At 38.1% G+C, this 12,584-nt stretch overlaps 1 protein-coding gene across 2 annotated transcripts; it reads right to left on the minus strand.

The window, feature by feature from the left end:
* Positions 1-2,748: 2,748 nt before the first annotated feature.
* Positions 2,749-12,563, minus strand: zgc:123010 (uncharacterized protein LOC641500 homolog). 2 transcript variants are annotated; one of them, XM_067520243.1, is made up of 16 exons: positions 12,362-12,563; positions 9,649-9,731; positions 9,480-9,560; positions 9,323-9,379; positions 9,067-9,240; positions 8,442-8,555; positions 7,237-7,282; positions 6,954-7,044; positions 6,708-6,849; positions 6,454-6,558; positions 6,174-6,267; positions 6,032-6,065; positions 5,737-5,814; positions 5,458-5,560; positions 5,254-5,375; positions 2,749-5,107 (listed from the first exon to the last, which is right to left on the minus strand). In XM_067520243.1, the coding sequence occupies exons 1-16, from the start codon at positions 12,423-12,425 to the stop codon at positions 4,972-4,974; spliced, it is 1,524 nt and encodes a 507-aa protein (XP_067376344.1). In that variant the 5' UTR covers positions 12,426-12,563; the 3' UTR covers positions 2,749-4,971. The 2 variants fall into 2 exon arrangements, with proteins under 2 accessions (XP_067376344.1, XP_067376354.1); XM_067520253.1 differs by having other exon boundaries at positions 12,303-12,529.
* Positions 12,564-12,584: the final 21 nt, after the last annotated feature.

Consider the following 12,584-nt stretch of genomic DNA (forward strand, 5'->3'; position numbering starts at 1 on the left):
ATAGATCTGTTTACCTGAAGTTAGATGCTAAAGTGTAGAGATGGTTTACAAGATTAAACCTATTAATGTAATCACACATATAATGAATGGATGGATGTTGATTTGAAATCTAAAAATATCAAAGTAATGGGTTTTCTCCACTGATGGACGATTTGTCATTTTAAATTATTCTGCGCTTCTTTCTTTGCTGACATTCATGTAATTGCAGATGAATACTACTAATAGCTTTGCTGAATGAGGTCTGAGATGAAACATGGAGCAGTATTTCCTCACAGATAAATGAATTGGATGGTGGATGGTCTTCAGCAAGCGGAAGACTCATCAGTTTGAAGACAGGATGTTTTAGTATCTTAACAGCAATGGCTCCATATATTTTGAAACCCATTTTCAATATGAAATCCAGTGTTATTCCTCTATATGGGACTCTAGCCATTTTCTTTAGTAGGCTGAAGATCCTTTTATACAACTATACACTGAGAGCAATACACAATCCGTGAAGTGAACGTGTGTAAATCTAACCAACAGGAAGGACTCTGGCTCTAGAATAGTTTGAAATATCAACTTCCTATGTGCCTTTAAGAAGCTCCCTATACCACAGGGTAGATATTTCCTTGTTGAGATGGCCACAAACCACCAACTCTAAAATAGGCTGAGCCTCACCGTAGCCATGGTGAATGTGTCTGATGAGAATATGCTGTACCACCTCTGCCAAGGAGAATGTTACTATAGTCTAACCTATCATCATGGTATAGAAAGGATAAAAACTCACCTCATCAGCGTACATCAAAAAAAAAAAAAATAGGTCCTGTTTATGGCTTTCCAGTCGGGGGTCACTTTAGTGCTGAGTCCTGATCCAATTTAGAATCCCTCCAGATGTCTACGTTTTTAAACTTGTTTATTTATTTTTGGAATTATTTCAGTAAGACGCGAGACTAATTTAGCTACAAGGAAAAGTGGGGCCTCAGGCTGTTGTGTTGATAAACTGTATTTTAGTTTTCAAGTAAACATCAGTGGGCACCTTTTCTGGCAGCAATGTTTATTTATTGACATGAAAAATTACAATCATGACAGGGGAGGTCGGAAGCGAAACATTGGCCACAACTGTAAAAACACTTAACTTCTAAGCAGATTTTTACCAGGGTGAAAAAAAAAATCACATTTAATATATAGTATCTGTACGTATTTGTGTGCACTCTTGTAAACTTTCAAGCTGTAATTTGCATGTTTGTGTGTGTGCCAGTGATGGTGGTCCCTCCCTACTGGTGAAGCCAAATGGGAAGAGCAGACCCCCTATTAGAGGTGGCCAAATCAGAGGGGCTTCCAAGTTCAACATGGAGAGGAAAGAGAAAGGTAAAAAAATAAAAGCAGCAGATTTAAAAGAAAAAAAAAAGGGGGTGGGGGGAAAGGTTAAAAGCTATCATTGCTGTGTATGACATCCATCCATTATGACTTGCAATGCACTATTGCATAACAGACTAATTAAACTAGACTAGACAGGTGTTCATTCCTGTGTGCCAATACTTAACAGCTCAGTGGGTGTGTGTGCTAGTGAGAGTGTGTTACAGGAGGGCTTGGAGGGCTCATGGGGCTAAGAGTGTCTGAGCAAAGCAGCTTTCTGTGGCTGAGCGGTCTCTTTCTCCAGCTCTTTAATTATGCAGACCGAGCCGGCTCTGCCCTTACCCACAATCTGTGGAGGCATGAACTAAATACATGCCCTCCAACAATAAACAACCCCTTTCAAATGGCAGCACCTCGTCATGCACACCCCTACTTGCATTTCTCCAGGTTTTTGTCATTCTTTTGTACTGGCTATAGAAGTGTGTACTGTAGGCACATGTTGTAAAACACGAACCGTGTCAGCAGTCACACGAACGTGAATCGGAAAACTTTAAATCCTTAGGAAACATTTATACCACCTAGAGTGAATAGATTTGGAGGCAGTTTTAGGTCTAGTCCACTAGATTATTATGGACCTTTCAGTGAGAAAAAAGTATAAAAAGGTTAATATGACAATAGACACGTAGATTTCCTGTTGTTTGCCATACTATGAGTTAAGCTGCGAAATACTGGAATTTTCATTGCTTGTATTGCATTAGACCCTTCCTCTTTTGTAAATGTGTACTTCTATTAATCCCCATACCTCCAGTTTGTAGTGCAGGTTTTTGGTTACAACTTCTACACTAACCCTCATGTGTAAAATCGGTAGATTACTTCTTTAATTTTGCAGAACCTTGTACTTTTACACCCGTGTATGTGCCTTCACAAGTGGCAGCAGGCCTCAGTTCTTATCCATTCAAGATGTCATCTGTGGTTTAATGGTTGCTTTTCCCACACATTTGCAGTACTGTTACTCATGTCTTTATATCCCACTAGTCTGAGTGGTTACAGATTCCCTAATGCCTCTTTCATGCTGGCCACACATCCTTGGGGTTACTCTACACCAAAAACACGCCAGACTAGTTGCTTTGATTTACTTCTTCAGCATTTTGAGCATCAGGAATGACTTGAGAAATGTCTTGAGATCCTGAAGTTTAAAAAAAAAAATTAAATTAAATAAATAAATTATATTCATTGAATAGGCTGGTTATGGTGGCGACATACTAGGTCAGTGAAAAAGTACAACACTGCCACCTTGTGGAACGCACAGCAACTATATACATAATTCATATTTGCCATATAAGGAGAATACCTGCATGGCAGAAAATGGTTTCCTCCAATTTGAACTATTACTCATGACTTAGAAACAAGTTTTATAAAGTGGTCAGATACTTTTATTAAATAGAAAAGATCCTGTTTTGCAGTGCGGCATGAAAATATATTAGGTTGATTAACAGAATTGCAGTGCTCTGGTTATTAAAGTGTACATAATGATTAAAATACATTTTCCAAAACAAATAAAAACCAAAAGGACAAAAAAAAAAAATAATAACAATAACAGAACAAGTTGTGTATGGGGACATGTTCATAAAATGAAATTAAAATATGCTATAATTCACAAGCGTTTTAGGAGCCGCAAAATTGAACACCTTGTGCAACCCGACTTAACAGCACCAACAAAAGAAGTTTGTTATATCATCAAGTGCGGTCTTAAGGCTTGCTGCCCAATTCCTTTTTCCACATGCTTTGGGCACATGACTGAAAGCAATGAAAGAAAAGCAGAAGTGCAGCATGTAACTGTATTTTTACCAGATAGTTCTCAATAATTCTCAACTACTAAATCAAAAGTAAACAGAAGCTTCCAAGGTTCGGTGTAAAAGGATATGTGGGAGAAAAAAAAAAAAGAGAGACTAAAAGGTATAAATAGGAAAATAAATAATCTCACTATGCTGTACATAGTTTGCTAATTAGTGTAGTGTGGACTTAAACCAGGTTTGATAGCTATAAAATTGTTGTCTAGTTGATGAGATGTGCCAAATGGTTTAAATGCAATGTCTATAGTGTTGTCATGTGTGAAAGAACTATGCTGTTTAAGTACAGAGCCATGAGATGAGGCATTCTTTGGTTCACTGCAATACTGAACTAAAGACCACAAGGTCAAAAACACTGCTTGTCAATGTTTAAAAATTCTGTCAGTGGATCACCTTCCACCTACAGCCATGGATGCATTTGTACATGACAGAACATACTTTTGTTTTGTTTTTTAAAAAGGCACTGTGCTGTAGTATGATCTAATTTATGAATGACATCAAATTGTTTGTCACAAAGATTAACAACCTACAACACAAATAGTAAGTATATGCATGTCTCAAAAACAAGATAATCAAATCACCACTTTTTTTTTTTTTTTTTTTTTTTTTTAAGCCTTGTGATGTTTACTATGCAAATATACCAAAGAACAATATGGCCTTTTCTAATGCTGAGATAAAAACTTTTGCATTGGGTTCAGAATTCATTGACTCAACTATGTCCTATACTCAACAGGGAGAAAAATTTGCAGGAATGAAGAGCTTAACTTGATAAATCATGCAACCCAATACAAAAGAAAATAAAAACAAATAAATAAAACAATACCTTTCTGGCACTGGTATGTGAACACAACACCCTTCATATTGTAGTTATTGAACAGGAATGCATATTTGTGGCACATTTGACTATTACATGTTTCACTCTTTACAAGAATTATTATCAAGGACAATTAGTCCTCCACAAGTTGACATGGCAACTCAGACATAAAGGCTGAACACTTAATCTTGTGACAGAGAGCAACCAATAACTAAATACATATGTAATAGGGAAATAACACATGTCCATTTACCCATATGTAATAGTCTTAAATGAGGCCACATTACACAGTATGAAGACAAGGGTCTGTAGAAAAACAAAACAAAATAAAAAGCATTTGTCTCGTCAGCTGGTAAGTCTTTGGTCTAATGGACATTGTGCTGCTATGGGCATAGGAACAGTGAGTGGGCCATAGCTTAACCTTAATAAGCTTAACTACAAGTAGAGTAATGGTTACTCCAATTAAAAATGGAGAGGAACAATGCTTTGTAATGGAATTTCAAATGAAGGAGGGCCCCAAAGATCACCTCTGAAGAACCATGGGCTCAACATTTTTACACACAGACACACACTACTGGGTCAAGGCAGTTTCACTTCCCTCTGTGTATTGTAGGCCTGTGAGGTTAACTTGTATTCCTTAAAGTAGGAATAAATCACCAAGTGCCATTAAGGGCTGCAAATATTATGGTTTTCATCCAAAACAAATGAAGAGATATTAATGATCCCTTCTGGTTAATGTTATACTATTGGGCAATATCATCCAGTGTAGTCTTTGGCTGTATTACAAACCTTCGTACTCTCAGTCCTTTGTGACCTGTGTGTGACTATCCCAGCTTCAGAGCCTGATTCTTGGTTTTGATCCTTTGAAAATTCTGGTCCATTCTGCCACGGTAAATATTCTAAGCCCAGAGTTCAGTCTGTACTGGGGCCTTTGGCCCAGTTTCTGCACAGTACAGATGTAAACTGAGTTCAAGGCTGCCAAGGCTTCCTGTCCTTGCCCTTCTGATCAGGAATGTGTTTGTAGCGACATTTGTCTCCAAAATGGCAACCGGTGGTTCTCCAGAAGTAACACTCATCTCCATTCACTGGGCCACGTCGTCGAGGCCTAGGCAGACCACACATAACAGGAAGAAGGAGAAAAAAAAAAAAGAGACAGAGGAAGCACATTAATTACAAAAGAAGAAAACTGAAGTTACATAATTTCAAAATTGTGACCCCGAGTTTCTACAAAGAGAGTAAAGTGCTTCTTACCCGGCACTTGCCCCAGCTTGCTGGGTGACAGGGAGACAAGCTTTAAGTGGATTCGGAAGGAACCTCTGAGTATGACGGTCAGGATAGCGCACCACTAGACGTGTGTTCTCAATACAATAACCCTGTGAAAGGGAGCGTATAAGCAACATCATAAACAAGTTTTTTTAAATACAGGTATAAACCTCAAAAAGAGAAAGCACTCACATTTAGTTTCTCCATGGCACGTGCTGCCATAATTGCATTCCTAAAGTTGACAAAGGCACAGAATCTGTCATGCAGCACACGGATACTCTCTATCTCACCGTACCTTCAATGCAAAGTAGAAAGGAAACAAACACCTTATGAAAATCTAATATTTTCACCAATCTGAACAAACAGAATGCTTTTGGCAGTGTAACTAAAAATAGAACATTGTGCTTATATAAATGGATTTCAACTCATAAATTAAAAAACATTTTACTGGACTGTACTGTAGGGTCATACATTTGAAAAAGATCACATAGGTGTTTCTCAGTTAGCTCAGTTGTCACATTTCCTACCCACAGAGATGCACAAGGGCTTCTGAAGGGAGAGAAAGAAATAAAATGACTGAAAGAAATAAATTCACAGCTCAGTTACATTATTTGTTGATACATTTTAAAAGAATGCCAATGGTGTGGCAACCTAAAAAGATAGATCAATAAATTAAAAGGTGCAGAAAATTAAAGTGATTTAGCCAAAGAGAAGCTACTCATTTTCCAGACCTCTAACTTTGACGGAAAAACAATTGGACACCTACCCTTGTAACACAACTGATGGATGTTGACAGCCAGCTGGAAAACAAAAAGAATTTCACTGTTTTAATATATAGGATAAAGGGTGTATTATTGTGAAACAAAATAAATCAAGGCACCGTTTATAAAATATACATGTAAACTTACCCTTGAGAGGTTCCCACAAAGATGCCTGAACAGCCTGCACTGTGGAAAATTTCTCCAGCAGTTGGACACTTTGCATTTCTTCAAAACCAAGCTCCTGAGGTAAGAAGAGTCAAAAAAATAAATAAATAAAAATAACAGTCAAGAAAATACAATCACATGAAATAAACAGTGAGTCAAGACGGCTAGTCGGAACAAATACTTCATCTCAAATGAAGAAATCAGCAAAAGCTCTGGTTATTTACAGTACATTCACAACCACCGAGCTTGTGGCCATATTTACCATTAACTGAAGCACTTTACAGTTAAAAAGGTCAGTCACAGCCTCCTCACAGTCTTTGTCCAGTTTCAGCACCTGCTCCATTGCCTTCTCTGCCTCGCTATACCGCTACAACACAAACACACACAGGGTCCCTTAAAATGTATAAGTAAAGGCCAACATTACCACAAAGACTTACACAACAAAAAATGCAGATATTCCTTTGATTACATGCTTACATGCTATGCTTCATCCCATGGCCACCAGCATGTACCTACCTTCAGGCCCATTAGAGCACGGCCCTTGCGGAAGTATCCTTTTGGCCAGTCTGGGGCCAGCTGAATGGAGCGTTCAGCATCTTCAAGAGCCTGAGGGTATTGCTCCAAGCAGTAATAACAATAGGAACGATTCCCAAAGAACCTAGTGAGTGTAATTTTAAAATATGCATTAGGATTGCATTACATGTGTCTTAATGTTTGCCAGTAACCTGTCATAAACTAGTCATGATATGATAGATAATTTACCTGTTATCCTTTGGATCACATTTAATGGCTTCTGTAAACATGCTGACTGCTTGTGTGTACTGTCCCTCTTGCACCAGCTTTATACCTTTTTCTGCAAAAAAGAAAAAAATTAATTAAAACCTTTGTAATTGATTGTCTGATGAGCCAGTAGGCTCAACTGTAGACATGCTTGTACAAATTATTGTGTAATTAATAATTTCCTTGAAGACTTTGTCACAATTTGGATGAATAATGTATTAAGAAGACTGGTTATGTAACTTGCTATGCAGAAATTGTTTCTTACCTGTCAGTGATGCACTTCTCTTTGTTATGGTGTCAGTTCCATTCGTCTATATGGAAATATATTTATCAGTTTATACTATACAAACATGGCTAAAAGTCTTGACAACCTTATAGTGAAAAAATAAAAGTAGAAATCTAAATGAACTGAAATTGAAAAGGACCTGGCATCCACTATTTTAGATTTCGTAGAACAGATGTTAGAGAGAATATGCAACATATTATTTTATATTTTGCAACAAAAGAACGACATGGGCCGAAATTTTGGCAACCCTAAACTAACGTTTTGACTCAATAATTTCAATCAAGCACATTCTGTTGCTCTTAATGAGACTTGTGCAGTTTTCAACTGGTTCACTCTAGCAGAGCAAACTGCCCCAGTTTTCTCAGATTGTATGGGTGCGGTCTCCCAATGTGAGTGTTTCAGCTCGTCAGTTTCCATAAATGTTCATCTGGATTAAGATTAAGATTCGCAGCAGACCACTGTAAAGCGGCCTAATGTTTTCTTCTCACCCATTCGTGATGCATGTTTAGGGTCAATATCCTGTTGAAGGAGCAATGATCTGAGAGACTGAGCTGTCTGATACTGGGGAGAATACCTTCATAATATTTTAATTTCATTCTGCCCAGCAAAGATTAAAAACACAAAGCAAGCCAAAACATAATGCCCAAGATGGAACTCCATATTTCACTGTAGGCATGGTGTTCTTTTCTTTGAAGGTTTTTTAAACTAATTTAATCTGTCCAAAGAACATACTCCCTGACACATTGACTTGTTAACTTCTAGCTTTCAAACTGTCCTTTTTAGTCAGGGTGTCGTTTTCCATTTTTGCAGCAGTGTCCAGGAAGGTTGGCTATAGTCCCATGAATCATACATTTTTAATAACATCATCATGGACATCCATGTGGTCACAGGAGCATCAAGATACTTTGAGATCCTTCACCTTGACCATACACAGAAATGTTTTCCTTCTTTATCTTCCCAAGATTCTTGTTGCACACTTTGTATAGTAGATGTAATTTTATTAAATTCAGTCTAAAGTCAGTAACCCATATGTCACATGTCTACGTGAAATAATTTTATCCACACAACCCTAGAAGGACACATACACTTTTTAGGCCTTTTGTGGTCTGGAGTTGAAACAAGTGAATAGTAATAGCAAGTACTCCTTCTCAACCAAACCAATTAACTTTACATTATTCATTTACCTCTCTCTTGGCCTCATTCTCCTTGTTTTCTTTGGACTTGCGACTTGATCCTTTGGGTTTGATATGGCTAGCAGCATTAGCAACAAAGGCACTGCTCACATCCCACTCTGGCTCCTGTTGGACATTAAAAAAATCATTGGTGTTCAGTCATAAGTTGTCAAGGTCTACGAACATAAAAGTGTTGATATCAAGCAAATTTTACATCAACTGATTAATTTACTTAAACCAGAGACATAGTACAGTAATGGTATTAGTACATTTTGATTGGGGTTAAAACCTAAACCTGTAATAAAAATGGAAGGAAAGTAGTGTGTCATCTAACTAAGAGTGAGTTCATGATGCTGTAACTTAAATTTAGATGAACAAATACACACACACACAAGTTAGACAATAGTTATGTGACTACCAAATAGGTTATTTGACTACCAGAGGATGTGGGGTAAAATTATTGTTAAATGGGCAACAATCTCAATTACCTTTTTTTCCCCACATTACCTTTTTGTTTACAAGACATTATATTTATCTATTTCTATTGTGTTGTAGGAATGGCTTTGTCAATGTTTCTTATAAATTTAAAAAGAAAAATTATACATGCATAAATTCTAGAATAATATATAGCGCTTACCTCTTCAGTGGATCTGGCTTGGCTCTTCTGATGCCCCTTGATTCCTGAAGGAGCCATTGCGGGAGTGTCAGCAAACTTGTGTGAGGGAGCAGATATTGCACCAACTTCTGCTTCTGATGCATTCTCCTCTAGTTCAGATTCAGCACCTCCATCCTCGTCTTCATCGTCATCGTCCTAATAAGTGAGATCATGTTAAGTATCCAGCTATTCACAGCAAAAGCAGGTCAAATATTATAAATAATAATGTGACTATTACCTGCTCACCGCTCTCATTTTGCACAACTTGCTCCTGCTTCTTACGTTTTCGTCGACGCTAAAACAGATAAATGCACAACATACCCTTTGTGAGACATGTCTTCTACAAAATACAAGAAATATAATGTTTTAAGGGGTGTAAGAATTTATGTCCTCACCTTCCTCTTGGCTCTGCGTCGCTCTGCCCTCTGTCGGACCCTCTCATCCTCATTCAGATCTTCCTCTCCATTTAATGCATGCTAAACCACACACAGTCAAAGATTAGACAGTGTACCTTCACCCTTGCAGCCCTGACTCTGCTCTGTCAGGCTGACACCCATTGTTTACCTGCGACGAATTGTCATCATCACTTTGGTCTGGCGTCGCAGCACCATAGTCCATCTGCTCCTCCTGCTGCTGGACAGGGGGGGCTGTTGGGAAATATACAGCACGTCAAATATAGTATCTACTATTGTTCTTTTTCCAAAATTTAGGAGCCAGATGTTTTCAATTAAAACCACTCTAAACAAACAAATTGCTAAGTATACAGTAGCTCTTGAATCATCAGTAGTGTTCCTGAATCACCATACAGGAAAAGCCAACACAGCAATTCATTGTTTATGTAGTGGAGCTAGGTAAGCATCAGTTGTAGTTCAGCACTGTAACATAACTTGACCAGTGCATCTTAAATTATTTTTGTACTGTGCCCACAGAAGGGTAGTGACTGTACAATATTGGCAGCCTGTGATATATGAAAAGGACATAAGCAGCATTTTATTTCATGTGATGAGACGTTTCACTTTACTTTTACAAACAAATATTTCACAAGCCATCAGGTATAAGGATAAGACATAAGCATTATGTATAATCTTTGTAGGTATCCAAACCTGACAACCGAAAGCAACATTGTCAAATGCCAAATAGAGAAGCTCGTCCTTCCTCTTTCACAATAAACTCTAACTACTATGAAGTTTTTGATAGCAAAATAGCTATACATCTAAGTGGCAATAAGCGGACACAGAAAAAATTATGTAATAATTCTAAAAAGAACAACAAAAGCTCAGCATAAGACAAAGCAAACAAAGGGAAATTGCTCAAGTAGATTGAGTCTAATTGTTTCTTTATGGTCTGAAGATAGATTTTTATACCCATTTCTCCATTTACACATTCCCAACATGCAAAAAACAGCTGCTACACTGTCGTTAAAGAACACCTTATCTTTTCGCAGAAACATTCCAGAAAAATTCCATAGAAAAACAACCACAGGATTTATGTGCGTGTGTGTGTGTGTCTGTGTGTGTTTGCGCGCGTGTGCACACATGTTTCTGTGTTGAGGGGCATAGATCAAACCAAACCAAAAGCCTGTGCCTGATTTATTTTCAATGGCTGCAGACAAACGACATGACAAAAAGAAACAAAACACTGGAACATGCAGGAACCTATGGTGTGTCACATTTCAATTTGTTCAAGAGGGATTTGCAGGGTAATTACATTTTTCATAATTGGCAAGAATGACTCATGACTCATTCATGGGAATTGTTACGACTCTCCTAATGCTCAATGTGGTTTTGGACTAGGACTACCAACTCCGTTTGTTCTGTACTATATTTCCTAATAAGAAAATTCTGACAAGCAGGCAATGGAGATCCTCCCTGTCTCTCTACAAGTAGCTGTATTCTCCTGACTGTTGGGATCTAGTCAACATGCAAGACAGTGCTGATAAATCCTCTAAATATACAAGTAAAATATCTAACCTTGTTACCGAAGCCATTTAACCATCCAGGTAATTAATTAATATCCATCAAACTGACTGGCCTTGGTGAAGAGATCACCATTCCACATTAAAAGCAGTTGATGTGTGAAAACCTACATAAATAGTGTAAAGTATTTCAGCTGTAAATGTCTGACAACAATAACAACAAGCACTGCTAAAGCACATCGCCATCCCATCCGTTGAATTACACATTTTGTTTCTCTTTACTGTAATAGAATTTTCTCCTACGATAAATGATCCAAGATCTGTGGACAAAGGCAACAAAAGAGTCTCTGTTTCTCCCTTTCAAGGAGACTGCCTAAGTTAGTGTGGAGTTGAAAGGTGAGCTCTTTCCCCAGGAATGCAAAATAACAGTGCATCATCATGAACTAGAGCTCCAACCAGGAAAGCAGTCTCAAGAAGCATTTTTCCATCCTTCAACACAGCACTAGAGAAGCAGACCCAGAGAGAACATCGCTTAAGTAACTACTACTGCATCCGGTGTTAGTGAGTTTCAGAGATTTAAAAAAAAAAAAAAAAGATTATAGACATACACACACACACACACAAAATGAAAATGAAGACAAATACCCAGGATGCTCGGTGGTGTGAGATACTCCGACTTCATTATTGTCAAACATTAATTTTCTAGAAGTGATTAAAAATGTTTTCTGGTACGCTTAAATGCCTCCGATGTGGTTTTAAACGTCAAATCAGTGAACAGCCTGTAGGCCTACTATTAGAAAACTGAAAACACACGGTGAATCAAGAGTAGGGGCCTAACATTGGGCATTTCACAATAACAAAAAGGACGCATAACTTCAAACTGATGGTTATAAAAATCTACAAATAGTAATAAGAATGTAATGGGGCTGGGGGCGTCTGCCACATATATATAGGAATTGTTATCATACCAACAGGCGCCAGGCAGTAAACCTCAAATCTCTTAGATGGGCTTTATAGGCCCATGCTTTACTATATAAGGCTTCCTTAAAATTATTACTTCCTTCATGAAGATGAAGTCTGTGATTGTGCTTTAAATGTTAAGCAACTCTATGGCACCGACTGCGCAAACTTGGAGGTAGTTCAAGCAAAGGGTGGAACTGGCTAGAGAGGAACTTTCATTGTTTGACCAAGAAGTCAATGTGAGCACCTTGACTTCGAAATACATCACATACAGGCCCCTAACAACGCCGACGTTTGGTAGGAGCTTGGGATTCATTAGAAGGTGAAATGTATCATTACTTACGGCATCACTTTAAGTTGAGGTTGAGTTTAGAAAGTTTGGAAAAGTGCAGCGATTCTTACCGCTCCCGAGTCCCAGCAGCCAACGTAGCGTTATATCTTTGGTGAATTTCATGAGCGCAACCATCCAGCATTATCGAGTCAAGTAACCCACAAAAAATATTCAAATGTTAGGTTAGCCAAAACGACTTTACAACAACAGCACAATCGAATCTGCGGGAATCTTTGGTGGTTTCGTCCACTTCCTGAGCGTCAAACCCCAACGCCAGGTCCACCCCGAGCAGCG

Source organism: Channa argus, chromosome 1 (assembly GCF_033026475.1).
Source record: "Channa argus isolate prfri chromosome 1, Channa argus male v1.0, whole genome shotgun sequence".
NCBI lineage: Eukaryota > Metazoa > Chordata > Actinopteri > Anabantiformes > Channidae > Channa > Channa argus.

Coding starts and splice junctions, on each gene's coding strand:
- zgc:123010 (XM_067520243.1), bottom strand. CDS start 12,425: ATGGTTGCGCTCATGAAATTCACCAAAGATATAACGCTACGTTGGCTG. Junction 6,850..6,953: donor TGTGATCCAAAGGATAACAG/GTAAATTATCTA, acceptor TACACTCACTAG/GTTCTTTGGGAATCGTTCCT. Junction 5,815..6,031: donor CCATCAGTTGTGTTACAAGG/GTAGGTGTCCAA, acceptor CTCTCCCTTCAG/AAGCCCTTGTGCATCTCTGT.